This window comes from Schistocerca gregaria, chromosome 10 (assembly GCF_023897955.1).
Source record: "Schistocerca gregaria isolate iqSchGreg1 chromosome 10, iqSchGreg1.2, whole genome shotgun sequence".
NCBI classification, from domain to species: domain Eukaryota; kingdom Metazoa; phylum Arthropoda; class Insecta; order Orthoptera; family Acrididae; genus Schistocerca; species Schistocerca gregaria.
This window is the reverse complement of record NC_064929.1, coordinates 72,998,626-73,017,087: the sequence shown is the minus strand read 5'-3', so window position 1 is coordinate 73,017,087 and position 18,462 is coordinate 72,998,626. Positions and strand designations below refer to the sequence as shown.

The following is an 18,462-nucleotide window of genomic DNA, read 5'->3' as shown; positions in this document are numbered from 1 at the left end:
TGTGCCTATCTGTGACTAATTATCTCTGCTATATGTTCAGTACCAACTTTCCTTTTCATAATATTATTAATATATTCAGTTAAGTTATGATTACTACCCTTGCAAGTCAAAAGGCTATGCCAGCACATTATAGTACACATGTAAAATTTTGCATGAGCAGGGTTGAGAAAAATCAGGGTATTTTTTAAAAAACCAAACTACTAGTAAAATTAGGTTTTCATGAGGAAGCTTGGTTTTCTTTCTTTTCTTTTTATTTTCATTTTTTCGAAACACTAACACAGTTTTAGAACTACTTTATTAGTGCAACTTTTCTTGTCCTGCCAGCACTGCATCCACTGAGGGACTCTACCTACAGGCTTGTTTGGTCAAAGTTAAGAACTAATTAAATTTAGGAGAGACAAGACCCAAGAAGTTAGTGAAAAGCTATAAATTTCTGAAGCTTCCAAGTAGCAGTGAACTGTACTTTATAGTCATTACGATTCTACATTAAGTTAATAGTTTTTTTTCTGGAAGTGTTAAGGTTATTTAGCTGCGTTTCTTCTATTGCAAGGAATGTTAAAACACAAAATTAATAAAATAAGTTCTTGTAACAGTAAACAGCTGCTTGGGTTTTTTTGCAGTTAAAAAAATTATATTTTGGGTCAGGTTAAATTACAACCCGGCCACCACTGAGTCTATTTTTTATTTTATTTTACACAACTAGTTCTATAGGACCAAACTGAGGAGCAAATCTCCATGATCATGGAATGTGTCAGAATGTGAAATTAGAACAGAAAAGTAATAACAGATAAAATAATATGTTTATGAATCCTAAAAAGACACCAAGTTATAAAATTATGTAAACACAATCAACAACATAACACAGGAATCAGCTTAATTATTTCAAGGAACTCTTCAACTGAACAGGAGGAATGACCCATAAGTAAACTCTTCAGTTCAGATTTGTGCTAAACTCTCCAGTTCAGATTGGAAAGCACACAGATTACTGGTAAGATTTTTGAATTCTTGTGGTAGCTTATTGGAAATGGGTGCAGCAGTATAGTGCGCAGGAGATAAGGAAGTGTGATCCAAATGCAGATTGGATTTCTGCAAGTATTAATTATATAGCGAGGCCAATGTCAAAATCCAGATTAGTGAACAGGGGTCGACAAGAGGTTCGCAAACTCACACCACTTATTGCTCGAACTGCCTATTTCTGAACCAAAAATATCCTTTTAGAATGGGATGAGTTATCCCAAAATAAAATACCATATGACATAAGTGAATGAAAATAAGCAAAGTAGACTGATTTTTGTGTTGAATGATCACTTACTTCAGATACCGTTCAAATAGTAATAATGGCAGCATTAATTCTTTGAACAAGATTGTGAACATGGGCTTTTCATGACAGTTTACTATCTATCTGAACACCTAGATATTTGAACTGTTCAGTTCCACTAGTTACATTCCCATTCTGTGAAATTAAAATGTCGGGTTTTGTTGAATTGTGTGTCAGAAATTGTTTGAAACCGAGTCAATGTTGCACACATCCTTTCCTACCAAGCTAGTGTCATCAGCAAACATAAATATTTTAGGATTACCCGAAATACTAGAGGGCATATCACTTATATATTTATATAAATTAGGAACAGGAGTGGCCTCAACAGTGATCCCTGGGGCACCCCCCCCTCCCTCCCCCCCCCCCCCCCCCATTTGACCGTACCACACTCAACCCTCCAATCACAGCCATTCTCAACATTGTGAGTAATGACCTTTTACCTTTTGCTGTCTGTTGTTATGGAAAAGGTGCTACTCCCCGTATTCCGAAATGGTCCAACTTCTGGAGCTATATTTTGTGATCAACACTACCAAACAAACGCCTTAGTTAAATAAAAAATTATGCCTAGCATTCGAAACCTTTTGTTTACCCCATCCAGTATCTCACAGAGAAAAGAGAATATAGCATTTTCAGATGTTAAATGACTTCTAAAGCCGAACTGTGCGTTTGGTAGTAAATTGTACGATATAAAATGATTAATTATCCTTACATACACAGCCCTTCCCCCATGAACCATGGACCTTGCCGCTGGTGGGGAGGCTTGCGTGCCTCAGCGATACAGGTAGCTGTATGGTAGGAGCAACCACAACGGAGGGGTATCTGTTGAGAGGCCAGACAAACGTGTGGTTCCTGAAGAGAGGCAGCAGCCTTTTCAGTAGTTGCAGGGGCAACAGTCTGGATGATTGACTGATCTGGCCTTGTAACAATAACCAAAACAGCCTTGCTGTGCTGGTACTGCGAACGGCTGAAAGCAAGGGGAAACTACAGCCGTAATTTTTCCCGAGGGCATGCAGCTTTACTGTATGATTAAATGATGATGGCATCCTCTTGGGTAAAATATTCCGGAGGTAAAATAGTCCCCCATTCGGATCTCCGGGCGGGGACTACTCAAGAGAATGTCGTTATCAGGAGAAAGAAAACTGGCGTTCTACGGGTCGGAGCGTGGAATGTCAGATCCCTTAATCGGGCAGGTAGGTTAGAAAATTTAAAGAGGGAAATGGATAGGTTAAAGTTAGATATAGTGGGAATTAGTGAAGTTCGGTGGCAAGAGGAACAAGACTTCTGGTCAGGTGACTACAGGGTTATAAACACAAAATCAAATAGGGGTAATGCAGGAGTAGGTTTAATAATGAATAGGAAAATAGGAATGCTGGTAAGCTACTACAAACAGCATAGTGAACGCATTATTGTGGCCAAGATAGATACGAAGCCCACACCCACTACAGTAGTACAAGTTTATATGCCAACTAGCTCTGCAGATGATGAAGAAATTGAAGAAATGTATGATCAAATAAAAGAAATTATTCAGATAGTGAAGGGAGACGAAAATTTAATAGTCATGGGTGACTGGAATTCGGTAGTAGGAAAAGGGAGAGAAGGAAACGTAGTAGGTCAATACGGACTGGGGCAAAGAAATGAAAGAGGAAGCCGCCTGGTAGAATTTTGCACAGAGCACAACTTAATCATAGCTAACACTTGGTTCAAGAATCATAAAAGAAGGCTGTATACATGGAAGAAGCCTGGAGATACTGACAGGTTTCAGATAGATTATATAATGGTACGACAGAGATTTAGGAACCAGGTTTTAAATTGTAAGACATTTCCAGGGGCAGATGTGGACTCTGACCACAATCTATTGGTTATGACCTGTAGATTAAAACTGAAGAAACTGCAAAAAGGTGGGAATTTAAGGAGATGGGACCTGGATAAACTAAAACAACCACAGGTTGTACGGAGTTTCAAGGAGAGCATAAGGGAGCAATTAACAGGAATGGGGGAAAGAAATACAATAGAAGAAGAATGGGTAACTTTGAGGGATGAAATAGTGACGGCAGCATAGGATCAAATAGGTAAAAAGATGAGGGCTGGTAGAAATCCTTGGGTAACAGAAGAAATATTGAATTTAATTGATGAAAGGAGAAAATATAAAAATGCAGTAAATGAAGCAGGCAAAAAGGAATACAAACGTCTCAAAAATGAGATCGACAGGAAGTGCAAAATGGCTAAGCAGGGATGGCTAGAGGACAAATGTAAGGATGTAGAGGCTTATCTCACTAGAGGTAAGATAGATACTGCCTACAGGAAAATTAAAGGGACCTTTGGAGAAAAGAGGACCACTTGTACGAATATTAAGAGCTAAGATGGAAACCCAGTTCTAAGCAAAGAAGGGAAAGCAGAAAGGTGGAAGGAGTATATAGAGGGTCTATACAAGGGCGATGTACTTGAGGACAATATTATGGAAATGGAAGAGGATGTAGATGAAGATGAAATGGGAGATACGATACTGCGTGAAGAGTTTGACAGAGCACTGAAAGACCTGAGTCGAAACAAGGCCCCCGGAGTCGACAACATTCCATTGGAACTACTGACGGCCTTGGGAGAGCCAGTCCTGACAAAACTCTACCATCTGGTGAGCAAGATGTATGAGACAGGCGAAATACCCTCAGACTTCAGGAAGAATGTAATAATTCCAATCCCAAAGAAAGCAGGTGTTGACAGATGTGAAAATTACCGAACTATCAGTTTAATAAGTCACAGCTGTAAAATACTAACGCGAGTTCTTTACAGACGAATGATAAAACTGGTAGAAGCCGACCTCGGGGAAGATCAGTTTGGATTCCGTAGAAATGTTGGAACACGTGAGGCAATACTGACCCTACGGCTTATCTTAGAAGCTAGATTAAGAAAAGGCAAACCTACGTTTCTAGCATTTGTAGACTTAGAGAAAGCTTTTGACAATGTTGACTGGAATACTCTCTTTCAAATTCTGAAGGTGGCAGGGGTAAAATACAGGGAGCGAAAGGCTATTTACAATTTGTACAGAAACCAGATGGCAGTTATTAGAGTCGAGGGGCATGAAAGGGAAGCAGTGGTGGGGAAGGGAGTGAGACAGGGTTGTAGCCTATCCCCGATGTTATTCAATCTGTATATTGAGCAAGCAGTAAAGGAAACAAAAGAAAAATTCGATGTAGGTATTAAAATCCATGGAGTAAAAATAAAAACTTTGAGGTTCGCCGATGACATCGTAATTCTGTCAGAGACAGCAAAGGACTTGGAAGAGCAGTTGAACGGAATGGATAGTGTCTTGAAAGGAGGATATAAGATGACCATCAACAAAAGCAAAACGAGGATAATGGAATGTAGTCGAATTAAGACGGGTGATGCTGAGGGAATTAGGTTAGGAAGTGAGACACTTAAAGTAGTAAAGGAGTTTTGCTATTTGGGGAGCAAAATAACTGACAATGGTCAAAGTAGAGAGGATATTAAATGTAGACTGGCAATGGCAAGGAAAGCATTTCTGAAGAAAAAAAATTTGTTAACATTGAGTATAGATTTAAGTGTCAGGAAGTTATTTCTGAAAGTATTAGTATGGAGTGTAGCCATGTATGGAAGTGAATCATGGACGATAAATAGTTTGGACAAGAAGAGAATAGAAGCTTTCGAAATGTGGTGCTACAGAAGAATGCTGAAGATTAGATGGGTAGATCACATAACTAATGAGGAAGTATTGAATCGGATTGGGGAGAAGAGAAGTTTGTGGCACAACTTGACCAGAAGAAGGGATCGGTTGGTAGGACATGTTCCGAGGCATCAAGGGATCACCAATTTAGTATTGGAGGGCAGCGTGGAGGGTAAAAATCGTAGAGGGAGACCAAGAGATGACTACACTAAGCAGATTCAGAAGGACGTAGGTTGCAGTAGGTACTGGGAGATGAAGGAGCTTGCACAGGATAGAGTAGCATGGAGAGCTGCATCAAACCAGTTTCAGGACTGAAGACCACAACAACAACAACACACAGCCCTTTCAATAGCTTTAACAAAACTGCATAGAAATAGGTTTAAAATTATCTATATTATCCCTTTCTCCCTTTTTATAATGCAGTTTTACTACTGAGTACTTTAATCATTCAGGAAACTGACCATTGCTAAAGGAAAAATTATAAGTATGGCTAAGAACAGGACTAACATGAGTTCCATAGTACTTTAGTATTCTGCTAGATACTCCATTATTTCCATGAGAGTCTTTAGTTTTCAGTGTTTTAATTACTGACTCATTCTCCTCCTTGCCAGTATCACAGAGGAGTATTTCAGATATCAGTCTCGGAAAGGCATTTTCCAAGAGAGTTATATGATTCTCTGTAGAAACTATGCTATGATCAGAAAGGTTAAATACAGTACATACACCTCACTTTTCAGTAACAGAAACATTTTTACAATGTGTTGACTTCATATCCTTGGCCTTATGCTGCTGACCAGACACTTCCTTCACAACTGACCATATGGTTTCAATTTTATCCTATGAATTAGCTATTCTATTTGCGTACCACATACTCTTTGCCTTCCTTATAACGTTTTTAAGCACCTTACAGTACTGTTTGTAATGGGCTGCTGTAGCTCGACTGTGACTACTTCAAACATTTTGATACAATTCCCACTTTCTTCTACATGATATCCTTATCCCACTAGTCAGCCACCCAGGCAGCATTTTATGCTAGTATCCTGTTTAGAACGTTCAGAGGGAAAGCAACTTTCAAAGAGCATGAAAAATGTATTAAGGAAAGCATTATATTTTTCATCTATGTTGTCAGCACCATACACATCCTGCCACTCTTGTTCCTTAATAAGGTTTAAAATACTCTCTATTGCTATTGCATTAGCTTTTCCACATTTGTAATTAGACATAATATTTGTTTAAGTACAAAAAGCTTTTAGTGTTAAAATTTGTGTGTCATGGTCTGAAAGGCCATTTACCCTTTTACTAGCAGAATGTCCATCTACAAATGAATAATGAATAAAATTATTGTCTATAGCTGTGCTACAGTTTCCCAGTTGGAAGAAATACAGCATTTCACCGCATCCATACGAAGTACAGAGGAGTAATGTCATCTCCATTTTGTGTACAAGGAACTATTACACACTGGGCTTGTCATTCAGTAATAGCATTTGGGTGTTGAGTGTTTCGGAGTAGATTGTGTTATGCCAGACATCAGAAAGATAAACATCTACCAGCAAGAGTCGGGACTCGACACTGGCTCGATAGTGGCCTGTCGAGACTGAGGTTTATTGTTCGGTGATACTGCTCAAGTCAGTTGGAATCCCATGTCTGTCATGCAAATATGGAATCAAAGGATTCAGGAGAACCATATTCAACCCCATGCAGGGTTTCACTGCCCCTGGCAACCAACACCTGAAGACGCAAACCTGTTATTTACAGGATCAACACTTTGCGAGATGGTACGAGGTACATTTGGGTACACAGCATGATCTCTTTTCGCTCGCACAGCTGGTATGTGCTGGTAATTTGGACAGGAGATATGACATTTCTGATGTGTTAAGGCCAGTGGCTGTCTCATAACTTCAAGGCTTCAATGACATTAACTTTCCAGAAGATATCACAAGACTGCATGTTACCCATGCTGTCTCACATGTCTCAATACAGAGGTTGTTAGACAATTGTCCTGGCCAGCAGGTGCTCCAGATATCTCAACCACTGAAAATGCCTGGTCATTGGTTTGCCAAGAGATTGGAACGCCAGTGTGGAAGTGTCAAATGATGTACACAGATGAACAAAAACAATTCAAAGTATGTTACTAGAAATCGGGATGACTGCCTTTTGAATAGTGTATGTTTACATATCTGAAATTGCATATTGGATCACTATCTATTATATTAACTTCAATTAGCCACATTTTCTAATTAACAAAGCTTCCAGTGAAATTAATTCACCATTCAAGTCAGCATGTTCAATATAACCAACCAGATAATAAATTTAAGTTTATACTGTGTGTTTCAAAAATATTTCAATTAACTTCAGGGTCAGTTTCCTTACACCAAAACAAGAAAAAAGTTCGTATAAATATATGTCCAAAAATCCCTATTTTCAAGTTATTGACGAAAATTGACATTCTTAGGTTTTCCAGATACAATCCACAACTTTAATTATCTACACACCCATTAGTTAACATTCAATGGCTTCCCAGATACAACAACAACTTCACTTATCTACGCACCCGTTTTACTCATTGGCCTCATGTTGTGAGGTAGACTTGTTTACATTCATCATCTGTCCGTCTTCAACACGTCCACTGTGTACATGTGTCATGGGTAATGAGTTAACTGAAATTGCTCAGTTCAAACGGTGAGGGACATTCATTTCATGAACAGGCAGACATAATTTTTGTGTATGGCTGTGTTAATAGTAATGGACATTGTAACACCTCGGTTCAGTTTACAGTGATAAAAGCTATAGAAAGAATAATTTAAAATTAAGAACAGAATTTTTAGAGGGGAAAATAGTGTAGAATCAGAGTTCGGTAATTGCAGATCAAAATTATAGTATATCAGCAAGTAGTTAAAGGTCTAAGTATAGCAAAGCCACGGAAGCTCCATCATGGAGACGGCAGTGATGTTAAACTCTTGTGATGAAAAACCTATAAAAAGGTCTGATCATCATTATTGCCACCTTTTTTCCTTGATTGTTTTGTTAAAGGGCTTGGAACCCGTGTCAGTCAGTGAGACAATAATTAAATTGGACTTTATCGTGTTAAGATTCACAATAAACTGTTAGAATATTACGGAGATTAAAGGTGATGTAGTGTACGATCTCTGACTGTTGGCAACAGAGTATTAAGGGGATTTTAGGACTTTATTGCTAGATTGGAACTTTACGGACATATAGACGGCAGAAACTCAAATTATCTGCTGATACGAGTGAATTCAGAGGTACCGGTATTCAGATATTAACGTGTGGACTTTTGAAAGTGTCGTGTGCCGGTAGTTGCGAATCTGGATGTAAAGCGCGTGCATATCGGCATTTGCAGACTACTTAGATTCCTCCAGGCTAGGAACCTTTTAAATAGACCATCATCCATCACCATCTTAATCCTTGAATATAGAGTGAAAGTGAAATACAAGAGTGTTGTACTTATTTCATTTACCTAGTACTAATCAGTGAAGGCTTTACGGAAGCAAAGATATCCAGCAGTAAGTCAGCACCATCTAGCGGAAAGTGTAGGCATTAACTAAAACACTAACTGAAGTGAACGTTTACGTGTTTTATGGTCTAATTAATATGAACTTTTGTGACTCTTTGACGCCGAAAGGTGGCACAGGCTGTCTTAATCATAAAAGGGGGAGAGTTTTAGCCAGGAAAATTACTAAATAAAAGTGATATTTAGAAGACTCAGAGTAATAGCAAAACACAAGGCCCACACCTCATCGGAGAGTCGTCGCTGTCATGTCGGGAAGTAAAGCCGGAAAACCTACCGACGATACGTATCTACAAGCAGACGTCGACGTGGAGTATCTAAAAAGGGAACCACAAGAGAGTTGGGGATGCTTCAACATGAGGCTGCACAGCTGTATCAAACAACATTTCCAGACTGAAGACAGCCAAGTCATCCAACCTTTGGTGCTGTGTGCCGCCACACTTTTGAGACAGGATTTGTAGCACCACAGCCTATTGACTGAGGGAGACCATGTGTTGCTCGTATGACTGACCAGGAAGAGCATGTTCTACAGGCCATTGAAGAAGCATCAGGTATCAATGTCCGACAAATGGCCCTGGCATGAAGTACATGCTCAAGAACAGCATGGAGGATACTTCACCAGCAAGACATACATCTATATCACTTCAACTTGTGAAGGTGACTGCCAACCACCCACCTGGGAGAACTTTTGCTAATGGTTTGTTGCACAAACTGCCAGCCCACTGTCTCTTCAGTTTTGTTTATAGACAATGTAACATTTGGAATAGATGTTATAACGAATTTCCATAACCGACATGTGTGACTGAATCACAGTTCCCTTACTACAGTACAGGCTAGACATCAGTAACCATTTAAAATAAATGTGTGGGCTGGAATTGTAGGTCACTGCCTGTTACTGCCACACATTCTTCCGGCGCATCTTACAGGTGCTTCTTTAAGGACTTTACTCAGTCCACCCTCCAAGACCTGCAAGAAGACGTGCCCCTGCAAACAAGAATCAGCATGTGATTTATGCGTGATGGAACTCCAGAACATATCAGTCTCCATTACATATGATAGGTACAGGATGACCAGTTTCATGGCCTCCACGTTCCCCTGACCTTAGTCCTCTGAATTATAATCTCTGGGGGCACTCTAAGCAACTGGTGTGTGTGTCAACTTTGTTGTATGTAAGTGTACAATCTTGACAGGGTTTATGCTGTTTTGGAAAATACTGCTTCATCTGTCTAGATGATCTGAAAATGGGTTCAGGTAGCATGAAAATAAATTCCATTAAATAGCTTTGGCTGTTTCTATACCATGAGAGCTAGCCATGAAGTTTCAATTACCTGTAAAAGAAAATCAAGCTGAGACCACGAGTTAGTCCTCTATATACCACAATGCAACATGTTTCTTTCCCAGTGACGGATGACTGAGTGGACATGCTGGCTGTTCCCTACACGTTCGGCCTCAAAAACTACCATCTTCATTCTGGAAATGGCAGCAATGCAGTGGATTCCGTGTGCAAAGAAAAAAACCCTTCAACGGTTGCTGTGTCAGGAGAATACGTGAGTTGAGGTAAAACTTGATAGGCCAAAGAGGCAACGTGTGAATGAGTCTTATGCAGAATGAGTTGGGGTGTTGTTGTGGAGGAAGAATACACACTCAGACACCTTCCTGTGGTGTTCCACCTTTACAGTCTTCTGTGATGGCATGGGGTTTTTGGTAGGATACTGCTGTGATGGTTTGTCCCTTACAAGCACAATCTGTTAGCGACACAACAGTAATCATAAAAACCCATTCAACATCGCCTTGTCCATAGGGCGGGAGTAAGATCTTTGCTTTTCTTGACGGTGACAAATCCACACATTTCCACTGCTTGCTTTGCTCTGTTGTTTTGGGGCATAGTGATACTGCCAGCACTCATTCACAGAAATAAGGTGGCTAAAGATGTCGGGCCGAGACAGTTGCACCATTTCCACTGCTGCCTCAGTTCAGTGGGGCATCTGATTAGGTGTGAGCAGTTATGCAAGAAGTCAAAAACTGGTTCACAACTGATTTTCACTTTTTCTGATATTGCCTCAATTTGCGAAAAGACACTCTAGGACCACCAGGGACTCAATTCTCTTGTGATTCTGACTCCTTCACAGAGACACTTTGTTCTTCACCAGTCAGACTCATGAACACTAGCAAGCATCTGTACAACACAACCACTGTGTCATATGATGGTGTATTCTTGTTGTACACTTTACTAACTCCACACAGATTGCTGCAGCACTATTTCCTTCAAATGTAGAAAACAAAGACCCACGCAATACTCTGCTTTATCAGTGGCGTGCAACATTTTGTCTCGGCCACTCTAGTGGCATGCTACATTCCGAGTTTATTATAAGTGATTGAAGTGATGTCACAAATTTGCTGCAGCTATACTATTTGACATATTTTGAGATGGCTTCACACATACATAATAAAACCAAAAAAGGGTTTTCTTTTTTGACATATTACAAGTGCTCCACATGTTCTCCAACTGTTTCTGCATTATATAGAGTCAATAATCTAGCTCTTCCACATTCAGTGCAGCATGTCCCTATCAATAAGTTCAAAAACCTTGCCGATGCTAGTTCACAGTTCTGGTAGGTTTGTGGGTAGAAGAGGTGTAACACTGCAACTTTCACAAAAACCCACATAAAAAAAAAGAAAAAAAAAAAGATGCCATCACTCAGGGTTAGATCTATTGGGAAAATATGGAGGCCACAACACAAGTTGCTGATCGTCAGCTCCACCGTGACTGATGCATCGGTTTCTCAATTCTCTGTTTAACAATCCACAAACATCGTGATGGAAGTGGGGGTGGAGCACCATCGTTTTGGTAGACGAAATACACACTGACAGTGTGGCATGAACCAATTTTCCAGCATGTCCAGATAAATATATCCTAAAATGGTCTTTTCACAGAAGTATAAGGGACCGTAAACTTTAAACAGTGAGACTGCACAGAACACATTAACCTCTGGTGAATCTCGAATTTGCTGGAAGATGGTGTGGGGATTCTAGGTGCCCCAGATTCACACACCCTGCCTGTTCACTGTGCCATTCACAAAAATGTTGTTTAGTTGCGGAAGATGAGTTTCTCACAAAACCTGTCATCTTCTATAAGCTGTTGCAACTGTGTGGAAAATTAAAAGCATCATAGGGAGTCAGAACTTTCAGCAATTGGTAACAGTAATGCTTCAGCTGTTTTCTTAGATCTTCTAAACGGTCAGTTGTGGTACATTCAGCTCTCTGCTCGCTCTCTTCTTCAGCTTCTGTGGGCTGTGTGTGAGAATCATCAACGCGCAGTCAACCGATTTTTCATTCACTGCAGGCTGACCCATTGATTTCCCCTTGGAGAGGTGACCTGAAGCTTTGAACTGCACATACCATTGTGAAATAGAGTTGTCAGTTGGTGGCTTAATGTTGAACTTCATTCTGAAGTGTTGTCACACTATTTCGGCAGACGGATGTGAATGTGTTTTGAGGGTAACCTACACTTTCTCATCGCCCGTCACCATCTTACCAAACTGCTCACTACTGCACTCTCGTGGCAGAAATCTAAACTTGTTGCAATAACACAAAACCTTCAGAGTTTTACTATGTGAACATTCAGTTTTCTGACAATACGTCAATGTAGCTACACTGATTTTATGAAAAGGCTTCAGTCATGTACAATAACCATGAACTGTAGTGTAGGGGTTTCAGTGTGTATAGGACACATGGGTTGTCGTGAGGAAGACATTTTTACCAGTTTTAATAAATTATTGTCTCTTATTGATGTATTCACGATAGTTAGGAAGTGATGTAGTCCGTAGCCGGCCATGAGTCGGAGAGCATTTCCCACACTGGCTGGCTAGGTGACGAAGTGACCATATGTCGCGCGTAGTGGGGTGGGGCTCGGCACTGGACTGTAGCAACAAGCGTCAGCCTGGGAAATATACATGACGGGAAGTAACACCATCTTGGCGCCAAAGTAACCAATTTTGTATTTTTATATTTAATAATTAAAGTCATTTATGACAACACGAATACTAGGAGCCTCTGGATGTTTAAAACTATTTATCAAAATTTTGCCTCATTAAAATTCACACCCGTTTATTAACAAATGCATATCTTAGTAAGTAGGAACTCGATTGGAAATCCACAAACTGTGACAAAACTAATAAGAGATACGAACTGCGCGCCAATGTCAGCAGTCAGCATTAAGAGCTCTTCCTGTCTCGTTCGATGGTAGCCACGCTCTCGGTTACGAGTGGTTTGTGACACGAGTGTTTCATTATTGATCTAATAGGAAAAAAAGTCATATTGCGGCATTCTGAATGTTAATTTCGAGTAAATAGATACCCCAAAGTCGATTGACAGCAATTTCAGATAATTAGCTTCCACCGACAGAGACATCCAGTGCACCAATGAAGAATCTGCACGGGACGACATTTACGAGAGCTGCACCGCGCACAGGTAGGAAGAAATCTGACGACACGACCCACCGAGGCGGATCGAGGAATGTCCGACTTACACTCGCAAATTCCGGGTGGAAATGCTGACCAGTTATACTGTATGTCACATATACCACCCTCTACGGACTCGCGGCTAAGCCGAATAATAATAGTACTAGTTCAGAAGTGAGGGGATCTTGCGAAGTGGAAACAAACGAAAAATTGATTTATTAACTTTTAATTTTTCAAGGCGCAACTCAAACTTTACGATTATTCCTCTTACAGGTCGACCACTGCCAGTCAATGTTACAATGCCCAAAAGAGAAGAGCATGCGACAGAGCTACAGCAGACCTCGTCTGAAGTCGGCCGTGCCAGCTTCCGGTACTCACCACGCATAGTAGTGCGCAAAGATGGAGGACAGGAAGAGCACCAGCATGGAGGCACGCAGTCGGTGCTGCAGGGCCAGCAGTGCCAGGTAGCGCACGCACTCGTACAGCCCCAGCACGAACAACACCGTCACCACCCACATCTTGAGCGTGTTGGACGTCGCGTTGAAGTACATGTGCTTGTACGAGGCGATGCCCGACTCGTACGTACCTGTAATGTGCGACTGTGCTTGACACAACATTGTACCTGTCTAGGCTTTTTTTTTTTTAATTAATTTATTTTTTGATGTGTGTGTAATCACACCAATCTTTAAACATGTAAACAGAAAAGTTGTAACAACTACAGAGGTATCTCTTTAATCAGCATTGTGGGTAAAATCTTCTCAGCTATCATTGAAAGGAAAGTGTGAGTATTAGTTGAGGACAAATTGGATGAAATTCAGTGTGTGTTTAGGCCTCTTAGAGGTTGTCAGGACCAGATCTTTAGCTTACGGCAAATAATGCAGAAGTGTTACGAGTGGAACAGGGAATTGTATCTATGCTTTATAGATCTAGAAAAGGCATATGACCGGGTTCCTAGGAGGAAGTTATTGTCTGTTCTACGAGATTATGGAATAGGAGGCAAACTTTTGCAAGCAATTAAAGGTCTTTACATGGACAGTCAGGCAGCAGTTAGAGTTGACGGTAAATTGAGTTTGTGGTTCAGAGTAGTTTCAGGGGTAAGACAAGGCTGCAACCTGTCTCCACTGTTGTTCATATTATTAATGGATCATATGTTGAGAAGAATAGACTGGCTGGGTGAGATCAAGATGCTGTTGTTGTTGTGGTCTTCAGTCCTTAGACTGGTTTGATGCAGCTCTCCATACAACTCTATCCTGTGCAAGCCTCTTCATCTCCAGTACCCATTGCAACCTACATCCTTCTGAATCTGCGTAGTGTAGTCATCTCTTGGTCTCCCTCTATGCTGCCCTCCAATACTAAATTAGTGATCCCTTGATGCCTCAGAACATGTCCTACCAACCGATCCCTTCTTCTGGTCAAGTTGTGCCACAAACTTCTCTTCTCCCCAATCCTATTCAACACTTCCTCATTAGTTATGTGATCTACCCATCTAATCTTCAGCATTCTTCTGTAGCACCACATTTCAAAAGCTTCTATTCTCTTCTTATCCAAACTATTTATTGTCCATGTTTCACTTCCATACATGGCTACACTCTATACAAATACTTTCAGAAACGACTTCCTGACACTTAAATCTATACTTGATGTTAACAAATTTCTCTTCTTCAGAAACGCTTTCCTTGCCATTGCCAGTCTACATTTTATATTCTCTCTACTTCGATCATCATCAGTTATTTTGCTCCACAAATAGCAAAACTCCTTTACTACTTTAAGTGTCTCATTTCCTAATCTAATTCCCTCAGCATCACCCGTCTTAATTCGACTACATTCCATTATCCTCGTTTCGCTTTTGTTGATGTTCATCTTATATCCTCCTTTCAAGACACTATCCATTCCGTTCAACTGCTCTTCCAAGTCCTTTGCTGTCTCTGACAGAATTACAATGCCACTGGCGAACCTCAAAGTTTTTATTTTTCCTCCATGGATTTTAATACCTACTCCGATTTTTTCTTTTGTTTCCATTACTGCTTGCTCAATATACAGATTGAATAACATCGGGGAGAGGCTACAACCCTGTCTCACTCCCTTCCCAACCACTGCTTCCCTTTCATGTCCCTTGACACTTATAACTGCCATCCGGTTTCTGTACAAATTGTAAATAGCCTTTCGCTCCCTGTATTTTACCCCTGCCACCTTCAGAATTTGAAAGAGAGTATTCCAGTCAACATTGTCAAAAGCTTTCTCTAAGTCTACAAATGCTAGAAACGTAGGTTTCCCCTTCCTTAATCTAGGTGAACAAAAAATAAGCAGTCTCGCATATGCGGATGACTTAGTCGTGATGGCAGATTTGATTGAAAGTTTGCAAAGTAATATTTCAGAGCTAGATCAAAAATGTAAGGTCTATGGTATGAAGATTAGCATCTCCAAAACAAAAGTAATGTCCGTGGGAAAGAAATATAAACAGATTGAGTGCCAAATAGGAGGAACAAAGTTAGAACTGGTGGACGGTTTCGAGTACTTAGGATGCATATTCTCACAGGATGGAAACATAGTGAAAGAACTGGAAGCGAGGTGTAGCAAAGCTAATGCAGTGAGCGCTCAGCTACGATCTACTCTCTTATGCATAGAAGGAAGTCAGTACCAAGACTAAGTTATCTGTGCACCGTTCAATCTTTCGACCAACTTTGTTGTATGGGAGCGAAAGCTGGGTGGATTCAGGTTACCTTATCAATAAGGTTGAGGTTACAGATATGAAAGTAGCTAGGATGATTGCAAGTACTAGTAGATGGGAACAATGGCAGGAGGGTGTGCACAATGAGGAAATCAAAGAAAAACTGGGAATGAACTCTATAGACGTAGCAGTCAGGGCTAACAGGCTTAGATGGTGGGGTCATGTTATACGCACGGGAGAAGCAAGATTACCCAAGAGACTCATGGGTTCAGCAGTAGAGGGTAGGAGGAGTCGGGGTACACCAAGGAGAAGGTACCTGGATTCGGTTAAGAATGATTTTGAAGTAATAGGCTTAACATCAGATGATGGTGTGTGTGTGACAGAGAGAGAGAGAGAGAGAGAGAGAGAGAGAGAGAGAGAGAGAGAGAGAGAGAGAGAGAGAGAGAGGGGGGGGGGGGGGGGATGCACGGGGATGCACGGGGATGCACGCGCACCATTTTGGGGAACTGAATGTAAATTTTAAGGTCATTGTTTTAATAAGCTTTCATTCCTTTGGCGAGTGGTCTTGTGAACGTTCTCAGATACTAAGCACATTGTAAATCAGTAAAACGGCTGTCAGTAAGTATGATAAGGTCAATTTTTAAGCTGTTTGTCACACAAATGTTTCTTGTAGGTGTCGTGTTGAAGGATAGATACTATTTAAATTTTTGCATCATTTGTCTGTCACATAAGCATGTACTAAAATTTTTTTTGGTGTCCTAATAATTACGTTTCTAGCATTTGTAGACTTGGAGAAAGCTTTTGACAATGTTGATTGGAATACTCTCTTTCAAATTCTAAAGGTGGCAGGGGTAAAATATAGGGCGTGAAAGGCTATTTACAATTTGTACAGAAACCAGATGGCACTTACAAGAATCGAAGGACATGAAAAGGAAGCAGTGGTTGGAAAGGGAGTGAGATAGGGTTGTAGCCTATCCCCAATGTTATTCAATCTGTATACTGAGAAAGCAGTAAAGGAAAGAAAAGAAAAGTTCGGAGTAGTTATTAAAATCCTTGGAGAAGGAATAAAAACTTTGAGGTTCGCCAATGACATTGTAATTCTGTCAGAGACGGCAAAGGACTTGGAAGAGCAGTTGAACGGAATGGACAGTGTCTTAAAAGGAGGATATAAGATGAACCTCAACAAAAGCAAAACGAGGATAATGGAATGTAGTTGAATTAAATCAGGTGATGCTGAAAGTATTAGATTAGGAAATGAGATGCTTAAAGTAGTAAAGGAGCTTTGCTATTTGGGGAGCAAAATAACTGATGATGGTCAAAGTAGAGAGGATATAAAATGAAGACTGGCAATGGCAAGGAAAGTGTTTCTGAAGAATAAAAAATTGTAAACATCGGGTATAGATTTAAATGTCAGGAAGTCGTTTCTGAAAGTATTTGTATGGAAGTGAAATGTGGGCGATAAACAGTTTGGACAAGAAGAGAATAGAAGTTTTCAAAATGTGGTGCTACAGATGAATGCTGAAGATTAGATGGGTAGATTGTATAACTAATGAGGAGGTATTGAATAGAATTGGCGAGAAGAGGAGCTTGTGGCACAACTTGACTAGAAGAAGGGATCAGTTGGTAGGACATGTTCTGAGGCATCAAGGGATCACCAATTTAGCATTGGAGGGCAGCGTGGAGGGTAAAAATCGTAGAGGGAGGCCAAGAGATGAATACACTAAGCAGATTCAGAAGGATGTAGGTTGCAGTAAGTACTGGGGAGATGAAGAAGCTTGCACAGGATGGAGGTGCATGGAGAGCTGCATCAAACCAGTCTCAAGACTGAAGACCACAACAACAACAAAAATTACTTGATATCTCATTATAGGAACCGAAACTTAGTTATAAGTAATTAATTCCAAGGAACTGCAACAAATTTGCTGCCTCTGTGATGCACATTGTTGAAAGTATTGGCTTCCATAGCAGTGCTAGTTATGTGCAAAGCTTTTTGTTCTCTTTGAACATAGATATTTTCATAAGCATATACAACATTTTGCGTTTCCTCTGTTTTAACTGTATAATATGGGCCAGTGTGACAGTGTATTAAAGTTCTGGTTGAGAATAATGAATTATTTACGAGTAAAGGAGAAAACTCACCAAAAGGCAGAAGTGCTGCATCATTGACAGATACAAGGTGTGTTCAAAAATAATCCGAACTTTTGCTGTATCAGCTTTATTGCTTACTGTACAACATTTTAAGCACTGTCCCCTTCAAAATAGTCCCCTCTACTGGCAACACCCCACCCCCATCATTTCTTCCAGTTTTGGAATGCCTTCTGGAACACGTTTTGTGGGATGGTGTGCAGGTTTCTTGTCGCATTGTCCTGTATCTCCTCTACGCTTTGGAAATGACATCCTTTCAACTGTGTTTTTCACTCTGCGAAACAGGAGGTCTGCTGGGGCTAGGTCTGGAGAATATGACAGATGGGCACAACAGGAATGTGGTGTTTTGCTAGATAACTGCAGACAAGAAGTGATGCATAAGCTGGCGCACTGTCATGCTACAACATCCAACTTTTTTCGCCACAGTTCAGGCCTCTTCATGTGCACTACATCCCTCATGTGCACTTGGGTTCCCTGGCAGACTTTTTTGTTTACCATCTGCCCAAGTATCACAAATCCATGATGAATACTGCCTTTGTAGTCAAAAAACAAAAGCAACATCACCTTGATCTTTGACCGACTCTTGTGCTTTTTTTGGACGATGTGACCCTTTATCCGTTCACTGCGATGACTGCAGCTTTGTTTCAGCATCATAGCCGTACC

General features: G+C 40.5%; 1 protein-coding gene across 1 annotated transcript in view; it reads right to left on the bottom strand.

Annotated features, from left to right (window-relative positions):
* Nucleotides 1-18,462, bottom strand: part of LOC126293341 (uncharacterized) — a 56,974-nt gene that overhangs the window by 27,471 nt on the left and 11,041 nt on the right. Inside the window, exon 2 of the mRNA XM_049986533.1 lies at nucleotides 13,365-13,572. Coding sequence (XP_049842490.1) covers nucleotides 13,365-13,572 — 208 coding nt within the window. The remainder of the gene's footprint in view (nucleotides 1-13,364; nucleotides 13,573-18,462) is intronic.